Raw genomic sequence first — 21,191 nt, forward strand, 5'->3', positions numbered from 1 at the left:
TCTGTGTTACTCTGCTCTTGAGGTGTTTGTCTTCTCTTCCCCATCACTGGTTGGCAGTCCCTGATACTGAGCCACTGTGTTTTAAAGTGACAGACGATACTAATATCAAGTAGCCAATCCAGTAAGAAAGCAGTTTAAAGGATGGTGAGCCTTCTTGGTTTTTTCAAAGAGCAGTATTGACATGGCAGCTGCTGGCTCACAGCAGCAGCTCTGGAACCTCGAAGCTAGCTCAAGTTCTTCATTTGTGACCTCTCCTTCCCTACTTTGGGTAAGAAGAAAAGGCTTGGTTACTCCTTCAAGAAAACTTAAGCCTGGAGAATTATGCAGGTTGAATTCAAAACAAGTAGTTTAAGGAAATCTCTGGCTGCTACCTCATCAGTCTCTGCCTCCAACTTCAATTAAACACCAACCTTCTTAGCCCAGTGGTTGGCAAACTCATTAGTCAACAGAGCCAAATAACAACAGTACAACGATTGAAATTTCTTTTGAGAGCCAAATTTTTTAAACTTAAACTTCTTCTAACGCCACTTCTTCAAAATAGACTTGCCCAGGCCCTGGTATTTTGTGGAAGAGCCACACTCAAGGGGCCAGAGAGCCGCATGTGGCTCGCGAGCCGCGGTTTGCCAACCACGGTTCTAGCCTATTTTACTGGAAAGGCTTAAGTGAGAAGAGATCTCTATTTTCTCAAAAAGAACTGAAATAAGTTACCATTTATGTTCTAAACCTGAGAATACTTTGAGAGTTCCAAAGTGTTCTCCATGTCCACTCAGGCTCTGATATTAGTATATTTTCAGCAAGTTCTCCAGTTTTCACTGGAGATATCAGTAAAGACTGATCCAGGATATGTAATCAGCACACACTTTAGAGCAGTTTTTCAAAAAACGAGTTTTAAACTTTAAATACTTGTCAGTTTTGTGGTTATCATAAAATGTATCAAAATGTACCATACATTGTAGGAATAGGTATTGTAAGTATTGTTTTGTAGAATTTGATATATGCCTGCATGAGTGCATATATATATGAATTTCCACCATCTACAGCAGATCATGTAGAACTGGATGGGAAAAGCACACCCTTCAACCCTTCACTTTGAACTCTATTTTACTAAGGTTTTCACATATGATTTGATGTGAAGAGAAGTGAAAATCCACTGGACTAGAAAGAATACCTGGTGAAAAATGAGACTTCCTAAAAATATTCTAACACTCACTCTTGCCTTCAGTTGAAATTGATTTAACACTGGGGGGAAAGCTACAACACACACACACACACACGCACGCACGCACGCACGCACGCACACAAAAATTAATCAAGAGATAAGAATTCGGCAAAAATATCAGTAACGTCTAATGCAAATTCAGTTTGCATCTTATTCTCTGTCAAGTTTAAGTGGGGAAAGGGTAATTATTCATCAGTAGAAATCCAAATTCTGTGCAGGGGTTTGAGATGACAAGTATAACATTGGACCAGTTTGACATACTGAGGCTCACTCTCCTCATCTGTAAAACCCGTTAATAGTGGTCCCTACCCTCACAGGGTTCTTGATGACTAAAGGAGACTGCTGTGCAAAATAATTAGCACAGTACATGGCATATATTTAAAAGTTTGGTAATTGTCAGTTACTATTACTAAACTGAACAGAGAATTTCCTTCGACTCTAGAACTATTTTAAATCATTAAAATGTTACTCGTGACAATTTCAATTTTTTAAATTTTTATTTTCTTTTTAAGGTATTAATATGTGTCCTTATCTCCCCCATTACCCCCCAACTCCAACCCCCTGTTCATGCCTTCACACACACCCTGGTATTTGTGTCCATTGGTTGTGCTTATATGCATGATTGCAAGTCCTTTGGTTGATCTCACCCCTTACCCCCACCCTCCCCTACCTTCCCTCTGAGGTTTGATGGTCTAATCAATGCTTCTCTGTCTCTGGATCTGTTTTTGTCCATCAGTTTGTTGTTTTTGTTTTTTTTTGTTTGTTTGTTTGTTTTAATTTATTGATTAAGGTATCACATATTTGTCCTCATCCCCCCATTCCCACGCCACACCCCTCCCCACACATGCCCCCACCCCCGTTGTCCTTAACCGCTGGTTAGGCTCATATGCTTGCACACAAGTCCTTTGGTTGATCTCTCCCCTTACCCCCACCCTCCCCTACCTTCCCTCTGAGGTTTGATGGTCTGATCAATGCTTCTGTCTCTGGATCTGTTTTTGTCCATCAGTTTATGTTGTTAATTATATTCCACAAGTGAGTGAGATCATGTGATATATAAATAATAAATCTTTCTCCAACTGACTTATTTCTCCAGGTCCATCCATGCTGTTGCAAATGATAGGAGTTCCTTCCTTTTTACAAGCAACATAGTATTCCATTGTATAGATGTACCACCATTTTTAATCCACTCATCTGCTGATGGGCACCTAGGCTGTTTCCAAATCTTAGCTATTGTAAATTGTGCTGCTATGAACATAGGGGTGCATATATCCTTTGATTGGTATTTCTAGTTTCTTGGATATATTCCTAAAGTGGGATCACTGGTTCAAATGGGAGTTCCATTTTTAGTTTTTTGAGGAAATTCCATACTGTCATCCACAGTGGCTGCACCAGTCTGCATTCCCACCAGCAGTGCACGAGGGTTCCTTTTTCTCCGCATTCTCGCCAGCACTTGTTTGTTGATCTGTTAATGATAGCCATTCTGACAGGTGTGAGATGGTACCGCAATGTCGTTTTGATTTGTATCTCTCGATGATTAGTGACTTTGAGCATGTTTTCATATTTCTCTCGGCCTTCTGTATGTCTTCTTTCGAAAAGTATCTATTTAGGTCCATTGCCCCTTTTTTGATTCGGTTGTTTATCTTCCTTTTGTTAAGTTGTATGAGTTCCCTGTAAATGTTGGAGATTAAACCTTTATCAGTGATAACATTGGCAAATATGTTCTCCCATGCAGTGGGCTTTCTTGTTGTTTTGTTGATGGTTTCTTTTGCTGTGCAGCTTTTCATTTTGATGTAGTCCCAGTTGTTTATTTTCTCTTCAGTTTCAATTGACCTAGGGGCAGTATCAGTGAAGATACTGATTCAGCATATGTCTGAGATTTTGCTGCCTGTGGATTCCTCTAAGATTTTTATGGTTTCCAGTCTTACATTTAAATTCTTTATTAATTTTTAGTTTATTTTTGTGTATGGTGTAAGGTGGTGGTCTGGTTTCATTTTTTTGCACGTATCTGTCCAATTTTCCCAACACCATTTATTGAAGAGACTGTCTTGACTCCATTGTATGTTCTTGCCTCCTTTGTCAAATATTACTTGAGTATAGTGGTTTGGGTCAATTTCTGGGTTCTCTATTCTATTCCATTGGTCTATATGTCTATTCTTGTGCCAGTACCAGGCTGTTTTGAGAACAGTGGCTTTGTAATACAGCTTGAAATCTGGTATTGAGATCCCACTTACTTTGTTCTTCTTTCTCAGGATTGCTGCGTCTTTTTTTACTCAGGATTCGGGGTCTTTTTTTATTCCAGATAAATTTTTGGAAAGTTCATTCTAGGTCTGTGAAATATGCCGTTGGTATTTTGATGAGGAATGCATTGAATCTGTAGATTGCTTTGGGTAGTATGGATATTTTAATGATGTTGATTCTACCAATCCGTGAACATGGTATGTTCTTCCATCTGTTTATGTCATCCTCTATCTCTTTTTTCAGTGTCCTGTAGTTTTCCAACTACAAGTCTTTTACCTCCTTAGTTAAGTTTATTCCTAGGTATCTTAATTTTTTTGGTGCGATAGTAAATGGGATTTTTTTTTTTAATCTCTCTTTCTGTAAGTTCACTATCATGACCAAAGGCTCAACCAAACACCGGAAGTCAGCCAAGGCGACCCAGCACTGACTACTGAGGGGGCTGCGATCAGGCCTGGACACAGGCCGGGAGAGAAAAGCAGGGTTTAATCGCAGCCCCCATTGTAGTCAGTGCATGGTGGGCGTGGTGGAAGTTAGTCCTGCAGTCAATGAACATAGGGTCAATTAACATTAAGTGAACATAGGGTCAATTAATATCTCTTTGAGAGGAATTGAGAATATAAAGTACATTGTAGAGCAATCCTCTCTAATAAAAGAGTAATATGCAAATTAACCATCATTTCACTACATAAGCCATGCCCACCAGCCAAGGCATGCCCACCAGCCAAGCAGGTCGAGTATGCAAATTAATCCCAACCAAGATGGCTACCAGAAGGGAAGCTTGGGTTTCCCCGGCAACAGAGGAAGCCAAGCTTTCCACACTCTGGCGGGCTCAGGCCTCCACTCAAGGATACAAAGTTTCAATTATAGAAGGTAAACAAATCCAAGCAGAAATGGCAGCAGCCACAATCAAGCAGGAGGCTTGGCTCTGCTCCAGGCTACAAAGTTTCAATTGTAGAAGGTAAATAAATTCCAGATACGAGGGCCTCTGCTTGGGTCGCCAGGGGCGTGGCTGGCCTGCAAACCACCACAGGCCCCTCGCCCAGGCCTCTCCACACCCCAAGGGAACCCCACCCTGATCCAGGACACCCTTCAGGGCAAACCAGCTGATCCCCACCCATGCACCAGGCCTCTATCCTACCTAATAAAAGAAAAACATGCAAATTGACTGTACCTTCGCTACGCCCACAGCCAATCAGAGCGAACAAGATGGTGGTTAATTTGCATATGCGGGCACTGAGCGGCCTGCATCCCACAAACATCCTCCAGGCCCAGGCCTCTCCTAGCCTGTAGGCCCACGCTTAGATCCTGAGCGGCAGAGGTCCCAGAACGCCCCCTGCTCACTCAAAGCCTGTGGGTGCAGGCCCCAAGCTGCCTGGCAGGCGGGAACATCCCCGCGTCGCTATAGCGACATGGGGATGTTCCCACCCTGCCCCCAGCAGCTTGCAAAGCTCAAGAACGAAGGGGCGGTTTGGGGCCACGCTCCCAGCCAGGCGCCCAGGACCGGGGGCTGGCTGCTGGCCTCTGGGGTGTGCCGAGACCCTGGTGGCCACTGCTGCATGCTGCCCAGGGTCCCTGCAAGCCTCGAGCCTGGGGCCCATGGTGGGGCTGGCTGCTGGCCTTGGGGCATTTGGAGACAGGGATGTTCCCGCCCCGCCCCAGAAGCTTTCCAAGCTCCAGCACCAAGTGGCGGTTCGTGTCCACGCCCCCAGCCTAGCGCCCTCCACAGGGGGAGGGTTTCTGGCCTCTGGGGTGTGCGGAGACCCCGGCAGCCACCACCAGGTGGCAGGGACACGCCCCTAGCCCAGTGGTCACAACCCAGGGGCTGCATGAGCTGCAGAGGATACACCTTTTTAAAAAAAATATTTTATTGATTTTTTTACAGAGAAGAGGGGAGAGGGATACAGTCAGAAATATCAGTGAGAGAGAAACATCGATTAGCTGCCTCCTGCACACTCCCCACTGGGGATGTGCCTCCAACCAAGGTACATGCTCTTAACAGGAATCAAACCTGGGACCCTTCAGTCTGCAGGCCCACGGTCTATCCACTGAGCCAAACCAGTTTGAGAGTAAATACCTTTTCTGATAACTCATTGACTAAGCTCCCTGTAGGCCGCCACTTGCAGTGTTCTTGGTAATTTGGATTATAAGAATCCAAGAAGGTGATCTAGGGTTTTTCCACCACACTCCTGGAGGGAAAAATGAAGGTCCCTTGAGGGGTCCCAGATTGGAGAGACTGCAGGCTGGGCTGAGGGACAACCCACCCCCCACCCCCGCACACGAATTTCGTGCACCGGGCCTCTAGTTACTTATATTATTTCACATAAAACTCTTTTTTTAATATATTTTGATTTTTTACAGAGAGGAAGGGAGAGGGATAGAGAGCTAGAAACATCGATGAGAGAGAAACATCGATTAGCTGCCTCCTGCACACTCCCTACTGGGTATGTGCTTGCAACCAAGGTACATGCCCCCGACCGGAATCGAACCTGGGACCCCTGAGTCCGCAGGCCGACGCTCTATCCACTGAGCCAAACCAGTTAGGGCTCACATAAAACTCTTTTCAACTAAGATATTTTCCTTTATTTAAAATGTATCTTTATTGTTGAAAGTATTACGGATGCCCCTTTTCTTTTAGTTTTTTTCCCCCCATTTATCTCCTCCACCCTGCACCCGCCCCTTCCAGGCCTTCACCAAACCATTGTCTGTGTCCATGGGCTATTCTTATCTAATACATAAAAATCTAGACAGATTTAGAGAAAATAAAATACAAGATATGCCAGGTAAATACTGAAAAGCAGAGCTGAAGTTACTGCATGAATACTGGATACAGGCTTGAAGCCAAAACACAACTCATGAGATAAAGTTAGTCATTGTAACGTAACAAAAAGTTCCTTTCACTAAAGAGATAAGATGGTTCCCAATACTTATACACATAATAGGATAGTGTGGGGGTTCAGAATGAGCCTCACCAGGATGTGTCTCAGTGGTATGCATATTTTTGAGCTAAGGGCAATTTTAGCTTCAGGCTCAAGTGAAAATTTTGCCCCTCCCTTTAACGACCTAAAAAAAATTGAATTAGAGGCCTTGCCCATAATAACACATTATCCTATATAATAAAAGTCTAATATGCAAATCAACCAAAAAGGAGAATGACCGGTTGCTATGACACACACTGACCACCAGGGGGCAGATGCTCAATGCTCACACAGGGGGAGCGCTGCTCAACCAGGAGCCAGGCTCATGGCTGGCTAGCACAGCAGTAGTGGGAGCCTCTCCCTCCTCTGCAGCAGCACTAAGGATGTCCGAGTGATGACTTAGGCCCGCTTCCAAATAGGAAGCGAGCCTAAGCCATCAGTCAGACATCCCCTGAGGGCTCCCAGACTGTGAGTGTGTGCAGTCTGGGCTGAGGGAACCCCCTCCGAGTGCACAAATTTCATGCACCAGGCCTCTAGTTGGTGTATAAAAATGCCATAGATTTCTGGGTGTTAATTTTGTACCCTGCTACATTGCCAAATTCATTTATTAAGTAATGTTTTTTTATGGAGTCTTAGGGTTTTCTATGTACAGCAGTGATGGTGAACCTATGACACGCTGGTGTCAGCAATGACACGCGTAGCCATTTCTGATGACATGCGGCCGCTGAGGTGTCGAAATAATGTTTTTTCCTCAAATTTGTGAAATGTTTTTTCCTCAAAGTGACACGCTACCCGAGTTATGCTCAGTTTTTTGGCCAAGTTTGACACACCAAGCTCAAAAGGTTGCCCATCACTGATGTACAGTATCATGTCATCTGTGAATAATGACAGTTTTATGTCTTCTTTTCCAATTTGGATAACTTTTATTTCTTTTTCTTGCCTGATTGCTATGGCTAGCACTTCCAGTACTACGTCAAAGAGGAGTGGTGAAAGTGGGCATCCTTGTCTTGTTGCCCAGTGAGTATGATGTTGGCTGTAGGTTTGTCATATATGGCTTTTATTATGTTGAGATATGATCCCTTTATTCCCACTTTGCTGAGGGTTATTATCAAGAAAGGGTGGTGTTGGATTTTGTCAAATGCTTTTCCTGCATCAATTGATATGACTATGTGATTTTTACCTCTCAACTTGTTTATGTGATGTATCATATTTATTGATTTGCGAATATTTTACTATCATGCATCTCCAGGATAAATCCTACTTGGTCATGGTGTATGATCTTTCTGATGTAATGCTGGATCCAATTTGCTAGAATTTTGTTGAAGATTTTGGCATCTATGTTCATGATGGATATTGGCCTGAAATTCTTTTATTGTGCTTCCTTATCTGGTTTTGGTATTACGGTGATGCTGGCTTCATAGAATGAGCTTGGAAGTGTTCCTTCCTCTTGAATTTTTTTGAATAGTCTGAGGAGAATAGGTTTCAGTTCTTCCTTGAATGTTTGTTAAAACTCACCTGTGAAGCCATTTGGCCCAGGGCTTTTGTTTGCTGGAAACGTTTTAATGACTGCCTCAATTTCCTCCATAGTTATTGGCCTATTGAGATTTTTAGATTCTTCTTGATAGAGTTTTGGAAGCTTGCATTTTTCTAGGAATGTGTCCATTTCCTCTAGGTTGTCTAGTTTGTTGAAATAGAGTTGTTCATAGTATTTTTAAACAATCTTTTCTACTTCTGTGTGGTCTGTTGTTATTTCTCCTCTTTCATTTCTGATTTTGTTTATTTGGGTCCTCTCTCTTTGATTCTTGGTGAGCCTGGCTAGAGGTCCATCAATCTTGTTTATCCTATCAGAGAACAAGCTCTTGATTTCATTGATCTTTTGTATTTTTTTTGTCTCTATCTCATTTATTTCTGCTCTGATCTTTATTATCTCCTTCCTTCTGCTCACTCTGGGCTTTTTAAGTTGCAGAGTTAGATGATTTATTAACATTTTTTCCTTGTTTTTTGAGGTAGGCCTGTAGAGCTGTAAACTTCCCTCTCAGGACTGCTTTCACTGTGTCCCATAGACTTGGGATTATTATGTTTTCATTGTCATTCACTTCCAGAATGTTAATTTTTTCTTTGATCTCTTTGGTAACCCAGTTATTGTTTAATAGCATGTTATTCAGCTTCCAAGTGTTTGAATTTTTTTATTGTAGTTTATTTCTAACATTATGTCATTGTTGTCTGAGAAGATGCTTGATATGATTTCAATCTTCTTGAATTTGGAGAGACTGCCTGTGACCCAATATGTGGTCTATTTTTGAAAATGTCCCATGTGCACTTGAGAAGAACGTATATTCCGTAGCTTTGGGGTGAAATGTTCTGAAGATGTCAATTAAGTCCATCTGATCTAGTGAGTCATTTAGGATTGCTGCTTCTTTTTTCTTTTTTTAAATATATTTTATTGATTTCTACAGAGAGGAAGGGAGAGGGATAGAGAGTTAGAAACATCGATGAGAGAAAATCGATGAGAGAAACATCGATCAGCTGCCTACTATACACACCCCACTACTGGGGATGTGCCTGCAACCAGGGCACATGCCCCCGACCGGAATCGAATCCGGGACCCTTCAGTCCACAGGTGGACGCTCCATCCACTGAGCCAAACCAGCCAGGGTGGATTGCTGTTTCTTTGTTGATTTTTTTTCTAGAGGATTTATCCAGTGATATCAGTGGGGTATTAAAGTCCCCTACTCTGATTGTAGTTGATCTCTCCCTTGATATCTTCCAGGAGATATTTTATGTATTTGGGTGCTCCTGCATTGGGTGCATATACAGTATGTTTACCAGGGTTATAGCCTCTTGTTGTATTGATCCCTTTAGTATTAGGAAGTGGCCTTCCTTATCTCTTGTTATGGCCTATTTTGTCAGATATAAGTATTGCTACCCCAACTTTTTTTCACTTCTATTTGCTTGAAAGATATTTTTCCATCCCTTCACTTCCAGTCTGTGCGAGTCCCTTGTTCTGAGGTGGGTTTCTTGTAGACAGAAGATATTGGGTCATGTTTTCTTATCCATTCAGCCATTCAATGTCTTTTGATTGGAGCATTTAGTCCATTTACATTTAAAGTTATTATTGATAGGTACTTGTGTGTAGCCATTTTTATTTTTTGTGCCTGTGTTCCTTCTTCCATTTTTATTTATTCTTTTTACACCAGTTCCTTTAGCATTTCTGGCTTGGTGGTGATAAACTCCATTATAGTTTTTTGTTTGTTTGTTTGTTTTGTGTGTGTGTTGTTTTTTGTTGTTGTTTTTTTGTCTGTGAAGCTCCTGATTTTCCCTTCAATTTTGAATGATAGCCTTGCTGGATACAATATTCTTGGATTCAGTCCCTTGCTTTGCATCACTTTGTAAGCTTCCTTCCATTCCTTTCTGGCCTGATATGTTTCTGTTGAGAAATCATTTGATAATATAATGGGAGATCCCTTGTATGTAACTTTCTGTCTCTCTCTTGCAGCCTTTAGGATTCTCTTTGTCCTGAACATTTGCCATTGTAATTGCGCCGTGTCTTGGTGTGGGTCTTTTCAGGTTCGTCTTATTTGGGACTCTCTGCTTGTATGACTTTTCTCTTCCCCACATCAGGGAAGTTTTCTGATATTATTTCTTCAAATAGGTTTTCTAACCCTTGTTCCTCTTCCTATCAAATAATAGGAGTGTTCCGGCACCCCTATTTTTCATATGGTGCTTCGTTTTATGTTGTCCCAAAGCTCCATTTAGCTTTCCTCCTGTCTTTTCATTTTTTTCTCCAATTGCAGTTTAGTTTGGGTGTGTTTTGTGTCTGTCTTCTAACTCGCTAATTCTGTCCTCTGCTTCTCCTGCTCTGCTGTTTAAACTTTCCATAGTGTTTTTTATTGCAGCTGTATCAGTCTTTATTTCTTCTTGATTCTTACATGTTGATTTTTTCATCCATCCAGTTTATGAACTGTATGATCCTTATTCTGAATTCTTTTTCTGACATATTGCATGCCTCCATTTCACTTAATTCCTTTTCTGGTGATTCCTCCTTTTTTTTCCTTTGGGGGTTTCTTTGTCTCCCCATTTTTGCTCTCATCAAAGGATCTAGGTGTCTAGTCATGCGAGGGCTGCTCCTCAGGTGGCAGCAGTTCCTTGGGTAGTGGCTGCTCCTCAGTTGGCAGCGGCTCCTCTGGTGGGCACTGCTCGTGCCACTGCTCACAGCAGTGGTGGCTCCTCTGGCTGTTGAGTACGGGCTGCTCACATGGCTGCTGCTCCTGGGATAGGTGCAGGCTGCTCACGAAGCTGCTACTCCTCAAATGGGGGCGGGCTGTGCACAGCTGCTGCTCCATGGATGGGGGCGGTTTGCTTGTGAGGCTGCTGCTTCTCCAATGGAGCCAGGCTGCTCATGAGGCTGCTGCTCCTTGGACAGGCAGGCTGCACGCAGCTGCTGCTCCTCTGATGGGGGTAGGCTGCTCGCAAGTCTGCTGCTCCTCTGATGGGGGTAGGCTGCTCGAAAGTCTGCTGCTCCTTGGATAGGGGTGGGCTTCTCGTGGGGCTGCTGCTCCTCAGACAAGGGCGGGCTGCTCGCACGTCTGCTGCTCATGTGGTCGTGACGCCCTGGGATAAAGCATTGGGCTGGCCAGAGGGGAGCATGCTTTCTAACTCACAGGAGCCTGTGCCCGGGATGGCTGTAGTCTCGGTGACGATGGGACCACAGCCGAGGCAGCAGGTCCCTGGCGGGGGTGGCTGTAGAGTCCTGGGTGGTGTCTGAGGGCACCCTTGGTGGAGGTGAGGCTGGGCTCCCAGTCACAGCAGCTCTCCCTTTCAAGAAGGCACAGTCTCTATGGTAGAGTTGGCTGCCCTGGGACTGTTAGTGATAGTAGCAGAGGCTGCCTGGCTAGGTGAGCCTGGTCTGTCTGCCCCCAAAGATCCTGCAGGATCTAACTCCCTCACTCACACACCCCCCCACACACATGTCCACACACTCCCCTTTTGCTCCCTCTCTCACTCATGCTCTCTCCATCACTGCTGCCATCTTCCTACCTCTGTAGTTGGGTCTGGAGTGTTATTGACCCGTTCATGGATGGAGTCTCCTCTCTGGGTGTCTGGTTATGTGGCTTACTCTCTACCACATTGACCAAACAGGACAAAATGCAACTTGACAAGACACAACACAGGAGTGAGGAACTCATAGAGGAGAGTGTAGACGTGTGAGGTGTGTGTGTGTGTGTATGAGCTAGGGTCAGTTAGATTCTGCAGGTCTTCCAAGGGGCTCCCTAACCGGGCAGTCCTAGACGGTGGAGCCCCGCGCACAAAGCGGACACTTCTCGGCGGCTGGTGCGGATGCGGAGACCATGCCATCTTGGGAAACAGAGCTGCCTGAGACCCGGATCCTGGCTTCTGACACAAACCAGGACCCTGCAGCCACTGGGGACAGAGAACTGCTATCACAGCTTCAGACCAACAAACAACAAGAATCCAGACTTCCCCCAGATTTCCGTGACTCAAAGAGCCTATCCCCCTCCCCGCAGGTGGGCGGATAGCGCCATAGTAACTGATAGACCCACCCCTCCCCCAAGCTGCTGAGCGCCCACAGGCGCGCGGAAAGCGCCGTAGTAACTGATAGACCCGCCCCTCGCCCAAGCTGCCGAGCTTTGCGCAGGGACGCGCTCCCCCGTAGGGAATTTGGCGCACGCGGGACAGAAGCAGCTCCCAGTCGGGAAATCTGTCAGTGCGCACAGAGGGCTCCCCTTCAGGGAATTTGGGGAAATTTGGCTTGCGGGTCACAGCTCCCCCTTCGGGGATTCTTAGAGCGTGCACAGAGGGGCTTCCCTTTGGGGAATTTGGCGCGCAGGACGGACTCCGCCCCCCTTCCGGGACTCTGGGAGAGTTCACAGAGCCAGCTCACCTTCAGGATTTTAAGAATGTGCGCTCTAGCCGGTTTGGCTCAGTAGAGAGAGCACACACAGGACGCAGCTCCACTTCAGGGAATTTGGCACGCCGGACACAGCTGCCTGGGATCCCTGACTCACAGCGCATTCACACTAAGAGCCAGCGACCCCAATTGTTGGTGCATGCACACACAGGGACCCTGATTCTCAACGAGAAACTGCACAAGGCAACAGAGACTTTGACACTCGAGTCTTGGTGCAGACACAGGGAAACTCTTGACACCTGGCACATGCTAAGGATCTCATTTTCGGCGCATACCAACAGTGTGGTGCAGACAGGGCCCCTGATTCTAAGTGTGCACACGAGACAACACGGAACACTGGGGACACTGACCCTGGGCAAGTCTGGTTCCCGCCAACCAAAGGCAGCCACACGTCCTAGTGTCAGAGCACTTCAGTGAAACTCGGGTGGAGCGAAGTCCCCACAGCACACGGCCCAGGTCCACGCAAATGGAAGCTTGAGCTTTCTGGTGATAGCCAGAATGGGGAAACGAAATACCTCACAGAGGAAAGAAAATGTGGAGTCGCCAAGAAAGGAAATTAGTGAAACTGAAGCTTGAAACATGACCGAAAAGGAGTTCAGAGTAATGGTCGTGGAATTTATACATCGGATGGAGGAGAAAATCAACAACTTATGCAAGAATCAGGAAGAAATGAAAAGTGATATAGCAAAAATCAAAAACACCATAGAAAGTTTCAACAGTAGACTACAAGAAGCAGAGGACCGAATTAGTGAGATAGAAGATCAGGTACAGAAACAAGCTCAATCTGAACAGCAATTGGAGAAAAAAATTAAAAAGCAGGAGGAAAGCCTAAGGGAGCTTCGGGACAACCTGAAACGAAGTAACATGCATATAATAGGGCTGCCAGAAGGACAAGAAGAGCAGCAGGGATTAGAAAATCTATTTGAAGAAATAATGACAGAAAACTTCCCGGATATGGGAAAGATAAAAGTTACGCAAGTACAGAGAGTCCCAAGCAGGATCAACCCCAAAAGACCCACACCAAGACATGTCATAATTTCAATGGCAAATATAAATGATAAAGAGAGAATCCTAAAGGCGGCAAGAGAGAGACAGAGAGTTACCTACAAAGGAACACCCATCAGATTGTCAAATGATTACTCAACAGAAACACAACAAGCTAGAAGTGAATGGAAGGAGGTATACAAAGTGTTGCAAAGCAAAGGACTGAATCCAAGAATACTATATCCAGCAAGACTATCAATCAAAATTGAAGGGGAAATCAGGAGCTTTGCAGACAAAAAAAAGCCTCAGGGAGTTTATCACCACCAAACCAGCAATGCAAGAATTGCTAAAGGGAATACTGTAAAAAGAAGAAATAAACAGGTAAGAAGGAATACAGACACAAAAATAGATATGACTATAAAGAAATACCTTTCAGTAATAACTTTAAATGTAAACGGACTAAATGCTCCAATCAAAAGACATCGAGTAGCTCAATGGATAAAAAAACACGACCCATATATATGCTGCCTACAAGAGACTCACCTCAGAACAAGAGACTCACACAGATTGAAAGTGAAGGGATGGAAAAATATCTTTCAGGCAAATGGAAATGAAAAAAAAGCTGGGGTAGCAATACTTATATCTGACAAAATAGACCTCAAAGTAAATGCCATAACGAGAGATAAGGAAGGCCACTTCATAATACTAAAGGGAGAAATCCAACAAGAAGAAATAATTCTGGTAAACATATACGCTCCCAATATAGGAGCACCCAAATACATAAAAAAACTCCTGGAGGATATCAAGGGAGAGATTAATAGCAATACAATCATAGTAGGAGACTTTAATACCCCACTATCACCACTGGACAAATCCTCTAAACAAAAAATCAGCAAAGAAACAGCTATGGAACAGAATAGAGAATCCAGATATTGACCCAAACCACTATGCTCAATTAATATTTGACAAAGGAGGCATGAACATACAATGGAATAAAGACAGTCTCTTCAATAAATGGTGTTGGGAAAATTGGACAGATACATGCAAAAAAAATGAAGCTTGATCACCAACTTACGCCATACACAAAAATAAACTCAAAATGGATACAGGACTTAAACATAAGACGGGAAACCATAAAAATACTAGAGCAATCCACAGGCAGCAAAATCTCAGACATATGCCAAAAGAAATTCTTCACTGACACTGCACCTAGGGCAATGGAAGCTAAAGAGAAAATTAACAAAAATAAAAATTAACATAAAAATAAAAAGCTTTTTCACAGCAAAAGAAACCATCAACAAAACAACAAGAAGACCCACTGCATGGGAGAACATATTTGCAAATGGCATCACTGATAAAGGTTTAATCTCCAACATCTACAGGCAGCTTATACAACTTAATAAAAGGAAGATAAATGATCCAATAAAAAAATGGGCAACAGACCTAAATAGAATCTTTTCAAAAGAAGACAGAAGGAAGGCCAAGAGACACATGAAAACATGCTCAACGTCACTAATTATCCGAGAGATGCAAATCAAAACAACAATGCGGTACCATCTCACACCTGTCAGAATGGCTATCATCAACAAATCAACAAACGACAAGTGTTGGCGAGGATGCGCAGAAAAAGGAACCCTCGTGCACTGCTGGTGGGAATGCAGACTGGTGCAGCCACTGTGGAGAACAGTATGGAGTTTCCTCAAAAAACTGAAAATGGAACTCTCATTTGACCCAGTAATCCCACTCCTGGGAATATATCCGAAGAAACTAGAAACGCTAATCAGAAAGGATATATGCACCCCTATGTTCATAGCAGCACAATTCACCATAGCTAAGATGTGGAAACAGCCTAGGTGCCCGTCAGCAGATGACTGGATCAGAAAACTGTGGTACATTTACACAATGGAATACTATGCTGCCATAAAAAAGAAGGAATTCTCATCATTTGCAGCAACCTGGATGGAATTGGAGAACATTATGATAAGTGAAATAAGTCAGTCAATGAAAGAAAAATACCACATGATCTCACTCATTTATGGATAATAAAGAACATTATAAACTTGAACAAAAAGATAGATACAGAGACAGTAAAGCATCAGACAGACGGTCAAATTACAGGGGGAAGGTTAGGGAGAGGTGGGGGAGATAAGAGATCAATCAAAGGACTTGTATGCATGCATATAAGCATAACCAATGGATGCAAAACTCTGGGGGGTGAGGGCATATATGGGAGTGAGTTGGGGGGGTAATGGTTAGATATGTACACATATAATACCTTAATAAAAAAATGGGGAAAAATAAATAAATAAAATAAAATAATTGAATATACTCCATTATTGAATTTAATCCTGATAGGATATTACTTCCATTTAGTCTAGGCACTGATGAAAATGGAATTGAATATTTTGCTTACAATTTAGGTACCTAATGATTGAAATACTTTTCTACAGATGAGTTCCTGGCTCTATACATATCAAATCTTATTCCTTTCCTACCACCCAGGCTTGGCAAGAGGCATTCACATTGTGATATGACCTCTGGCATCTGGAGCGTTCATTGAAATGATGGGCCATGGCAATATTCCTGTCTGGAATAGCTATCACTAACTGTTTTTGGAACTTACTTCAAAGTCCATACATAACAGCCATTAAACTAAAGTAAAAAATTTAAAAAAAGACACAACACAAAGTGAACAAAACACAAATGTACTCATAACACCAATAACCCCGATATAAGTGACCACTAGAGAAAAAGAGGGTGGGGGCAGAATCTGTAGAGGCCGAGCTTATATACAGAAAGTAAAGTTGAAGAATTGGATAAATATGGGGAGGACTTCAGTTCAGTATAGAGGAAGTGGAGGATGAGTGGATAAGAATAAAGAGAAAGAAGAAAAAAGAAAAAAATTTTAAATAGGATAAAATAAAAATAGAATGAAAAAATAATGTGAAAAGAAATAAAAAATAAACTAAAAAAGGAAAATAAAGAAAAAAGAAAATAATAAAAAAAATAAAAATGAAAAAGTGAAGTATCGTTTGTTTCCACCGAGTATTAATGCCCCATAGGCTGGTTTAAGATCCCACTCTTCTGTACTGTTTGCCACTTCAGTTTCATGTTAGATTGTTGAAGTTCCAAGTGATACATCGCTCCTCTGTTTGTCTATCTCCACAGCCTTGACTGCCAGCTGGCAGGACCAATCTTCCCACTTAGCCTGTTTGTCCACTATCAATCTTAATCTCTCAAGTGGCTGTTTCTGACAGGGCCATAGTTGGGGAGGTTGCTGGGACTGAACGGCCTCTCTTCAGGGATTATTCAAATTTGTTTTTTATCCTTTGTAACATTGAGGGTGTAGGCTGGCTGTGGCTGTATTGGTTGCCTGGAGACTGCAGGAAGGGGCTATCTCTTTAGGAGAAAATGGCTGCTTAAGTCCAGCGTGTCAGGTATGTCTCAGTGCCAGACTCCCGGCCACCTCTCCCCGACCTGGTCCTCTTCCCAGACTCCACAAGTTCGCACCTCCACCTGTACCTCAGCCACGGGTGTGTTTGTATTTGAAAGGTCCTATGAACTGGGTTTAGCAAATAAAAGCAAAGACCAAAAAGCAGGGAAAGAGCTGTGCCACTGAGAGCCCCTCTACCCCTGGCACAGCGTGGCTTGGGCAGTTGTTTAGGCTGCCCCCATTGGGCTCAGCCTCTTGTGGCTGTGGGCTTAGATCTAGAATCCCCTGCCACCAGCAGCCCTGTGGACTTCCTTTCCAGTCAGATGTTATGCCTGTCCCAAGGGATGCGGCCTTGGTGCTGTGCAGCTTCCATCCGACCCTCTGGGCTTGGAGGTCTTGCACCTCTCTCCAGCTCAGATCCCTTATTTTACCATTCTCCAGGCATCCTCTGCCCTTCCCATCTGCAAATTGTCTCACCAGCTGTGTCTACTTCACCAATTTGGTATGCATGTTATTCGATTTAGTTGCTCCTTCTATCTCCTCTGGGACAAGGCTTGGGACACGTCTGCCTATTCCACTGCCATTTTGTCTCCTCTCAAATTTTTTTTTGGACTTTTTTTTTAGGTACAAATTTTCATACAGTGAAAGCACAAATTTTAAGTGTACCATTTGCTAAGTTTTGACAAATGCATATACCTATCAAATCCAAATGCCTGTCAGATATAAAATGGTTCCATCATCTCATGCCACTTCCAAGTCATCCATAGCAACCTGTTATACTTTTTTTCACCATAAATTAGTTTTGCCTGTTTTGGAACTTAATAAAGTATTGAGTCCTTTGTATAAAGCTCTATTTATTTAGCATAATGTTTGTGAGATTAATCTATGTTCTGTGTAGTTGCTTTTTATAGCTAAATAGTATTCCACTGTTTACTATACAATGTGTTATACTTTGGGGCCTTTATGAATAATGCTATCAACAATCTGTGTATGCATTCTCATTTCTCTTGGGTAAAAATCCACAGGCATGGAATTGCTGGAATAAATATATATCTTGGGATGGATGACAGACCTTTCTCCAAAGTAGTTGGACCACTCCCACCAGTGATTGATGACAGTTCAGTTGCTTCTCATTTGCATTAACATTTGGGGTTGCTAGTGGTTAATTTCAGGCATTTGATGGCTACATTAGTGATATTTCATTGTGGTTTTATTTTGCATTTCCCTGATAATGAACGATGATCACGTTTTTATATGTTCATTGGCCATTGATCTATTTTTGTGAAGTGTTCAAATTTTTTGCCTTTTTTTCAATTGGGTTGTTTTATATATATTGTCTTAGTTGTTAAGAGTTTTTATTCTTTAGTTGTAGGAGTTCTTCATATATTCTGGATATAAACTGAGTGGCCAGATTATTATGATCTCTGAACATATAATAATCTGGCCACTCAGTGTACTTCTCTTGAGCACCTCATTTATTTGATATCAAAGATACCATAAATTGTGCACCTTATCAGTTTTCCCCATTGCACTGGCTGATAGAAAACTCAGGGCAAATAGGTGGTTGATCTCCAGCAAAAGTCTAGAATACTTTTGGTACCCATTTGAGATACAAATACACTGAGTGGCCAGATTATTATGCATTCAGAGATCATAATAATCTGGCCACTCAGTTTAAGTCCTTTGTCAGATATAGTTTGTGACTATATTCTCACAGAATATATTCCCAGACTGATATTCATATTCTTCATGGCTTATTAGTCTTCTGTGTCCTAAGAAACAATAACTATTCCTTGTCATGAATATAATCTCATACTTCTTCTAGGAACATTGCAATTTTAGTTTGTACCTTTAGTTCTAGAATCCACTTTGAGTTATTTTGTGCATGGTGTTAGATTGAGGGTCAGATTCACTTTCTTCTACATGGGTATCCAGTTGTTTTCAGCACCATTGTTAAGAAGACTTTCCTTTTCCCATTGCATTGCTTTGGTGTCTTTATCAAAAATCAAATGACTATGTAAGTGTAGGTGTATTTATGGACTCTATTCTGTCTTATTGGTCTATTTATCTATCCTTATGCTAGTACTACATAATTACTATTATGATTAAGTATTGAAGTGAGATAGTGTAAGTCTAATTTTGTTCAAAATTGCCTTGGATGTTCCAGATCCTTTGTTATTTCTATGATAGCTTAGAACCAGCTTGTCAATTTCTTTTTTATTTCAATTCTTTATTGTTTAAAGTATTACTTAAGTCTCCTTTTTCCCCCCATTGACCTCTACCTGGCCATCCCCACACCCCAGCACATGCCCTCACCCCTCCACATACACTGTCTGTGTCCATTGGTTATGCTCATGTGCATGCATACAACAGCTTGTCAATTTCTACCTCACAACCTGCTGAGTTTAATGATAGGAGTCTATAGACAAATTTGGGAAGAATTTTTATCTTAACAATAATCAGTCATCCAATTCATGAACATGGCCTATCTCCTTGGGGATATTTGCTCCCAACTGTCCTTATTAGTAGAGCCTACCATAAAACAATAATTCATAGCACTCTCTTTATTTCATTAGCTCCGCTATCAGTCTTCATTTTCCCTTTTTGCATGTTTCAGGCATTTCATCCATTTTAACATTAAAGAATAAGATCAAAATATGTGGGATGAGGGCATGCGACAGGGGGTAGGGGAGGCTGAGGGAAGGTCGATGGGGGGAAAAGGAGATATATGTACTACTTATGTAATACTTTAAAACAATAAAAAAGAAAAAAAGAAAAGAATAAGATAAAAATAAATCAATAAGGTTTCAACTTAAATCATACAAATGCTTGCAATGTCTCTGATAAGAAACTCAATTTTTTTTTTTTTTACCATCTGTTTTTACCAGATGTCTCTAACATCTCCATGATTACCACATAGGATGTTATACTTTGTCTCCCTCTTCTTTTTTATTTTTAAAAAATTTCACTCCCACACTGCTCCCCTTTGGTAAGCATGAGCTTGTTCTCTATGTCCATGGGTCTGTTCCTGTTTTGTTTATTCATTCGTTTTGTGGTTATTGGGGTGGGGGAGGCAGTTCTACATATAAGCAAAATCATGTGGTATTTCTCTTTCTCTGAATTAATACCCTCTAGGTCCATCGGTGTTGTCGCAAATGGCAACATTTTATTCCTTTTTTGTTGCTGAGTAATAGCCCATTGCATATATCTACCACATCTTTTTAACCCATTCATCTATTGATAGACACCTATAATGCTTCTGTATGTTGGCTATTGTAAGTAATGCTGCAATGAACATAGGGGTGCATATGTCTTTTGAATTAGTGTTTTTGTTGTCTGTAGATAAATACCCATATGTGGAATTGCTGGCTAGTATGGCAGCTCTATTCCTAATTTTTGGAGAAATCTCCATACTGATTTCCATAGTAGCTGCACTAATTTACAGTCACATCAACAGTGTTCAAGGGTCTCCTTTTCTCCACATCTTCACCAGCACTTGTTATTTGTTGATGTTTGATGATAGCCATATTGACAGGTGTGGGGTGATATCTCACTGTGGTTTTATTTGCATTTCATTGATGATTAGTGACAATGAGCACTTTTTTATATTTCTATTGGCTATCTGTATATCTTCTTTGGAGGCATGTCTATTCAGGTTTTCTGCCCATTTTTAGTTGTATTATTTGTGGGTGGTTTTGGTGTTGTTTTATAAGTTCCTTACAAATATTTGATATTTACCTCATAAGATATATCATTTATGATTATCTTCTCCATTTCAGTAGGTTGTCTTTTCATTTGGTTGATGGTCTCCTTTGCTTTGCAAAAACTTTAGTCCCATTTGTTTCTATTTTGTTGCCCTTTCCAAGGAGGCTTCCAAAAACATGTAACTGATGTTTTTGAGTTTACTCCTATGTTTTCTTCTTTTTTTTAATTTAATAAATCTTTATTGTTCAGATTATTACAATTGTTCCTCTTTTTTTCCCCCATAGCTCCCCTCCACCAGGTTCCTACCCCACACTCTGCCCTTACCACCCCACTGTCCTCATCCATAGGTGTACGCTTTTTGTTCAATCTCTTCCGGCACCCCCCCACTCTCCTTTTCTCCCGAGAATTGTCAGTCCACTCCCTTTCTACACCTGATTCTATTATATTCACCAGTTAATACTGTTCATCAGATTTTTTATTCCCTTGGTTCTTAGATTCACTTGTTGATAGATACGTATTTGTAGTTCATAATTTTTATCTTTATCTTTTTCTTCTTTTTCCTCTTCTTAAAGAATACCTTTCAGCATTTCATATAATTCTGGTTTGGCGGTGATGAACTCCTTTAGCTTTTTCTTATCTGTGAAGCTCTTGAGCTGACCTTCAATTCTGAATGATAGCTTTGCTGGGTAATCTTGGTTGTAGTTTCTTGCTATTCATCATTTTGAATATTTCTTGCCATTTCCGTCTGGCCTGCATAGTTTCTGTTGA

General features: G+C 42.1%; 1 protein-coding gene across 5 annotated transcripts in view; it reads right to left on the minus strand.

Moving 5' to 3' along the window:
• Positions 1-21,191, minus strand: part of BBS4 (Bardet-Biedl syndrome 4) — a 180,113-nt gene that overhangs the window by 14,692 nt on the left and 144,230 nt on the right. For 3 of the 5 annotated variants that reach the window (XM_079789702.1, XM_079789699.1, XM_079789703.1), the window contains one exon: positions 51-262. The exons of 1 other annotated variant lie outside the window; for it this stretch is intronic. In XM_079789702.1, the coding sequence (XP_079645828.1) occupies positions 225-262 (38 nt within the window). In that variant the 3' untranslated portion in view covers positions 51-224. Of the gene's footprint in view, positions 1-50; positions 263-21,191 lie in introns of those variants that run through there. One more of the 5 variants, XM_079789700.1, reaches the window with a different exon arrangement.

This window comes from Cnephaeus nilssonii (assembly GCF_951640355.1).
Source record: "Cnephaeus nilssonii genome assembly, chromosome: 1".
Classification (NCBI taxonomy): domain Eukaryota; kingdom Metazoa; phylum Chordata; class Mammalia; order Chiroptera; family Vespertilionidae; genus Cnephaeus; species Cnephaeus nilssonii.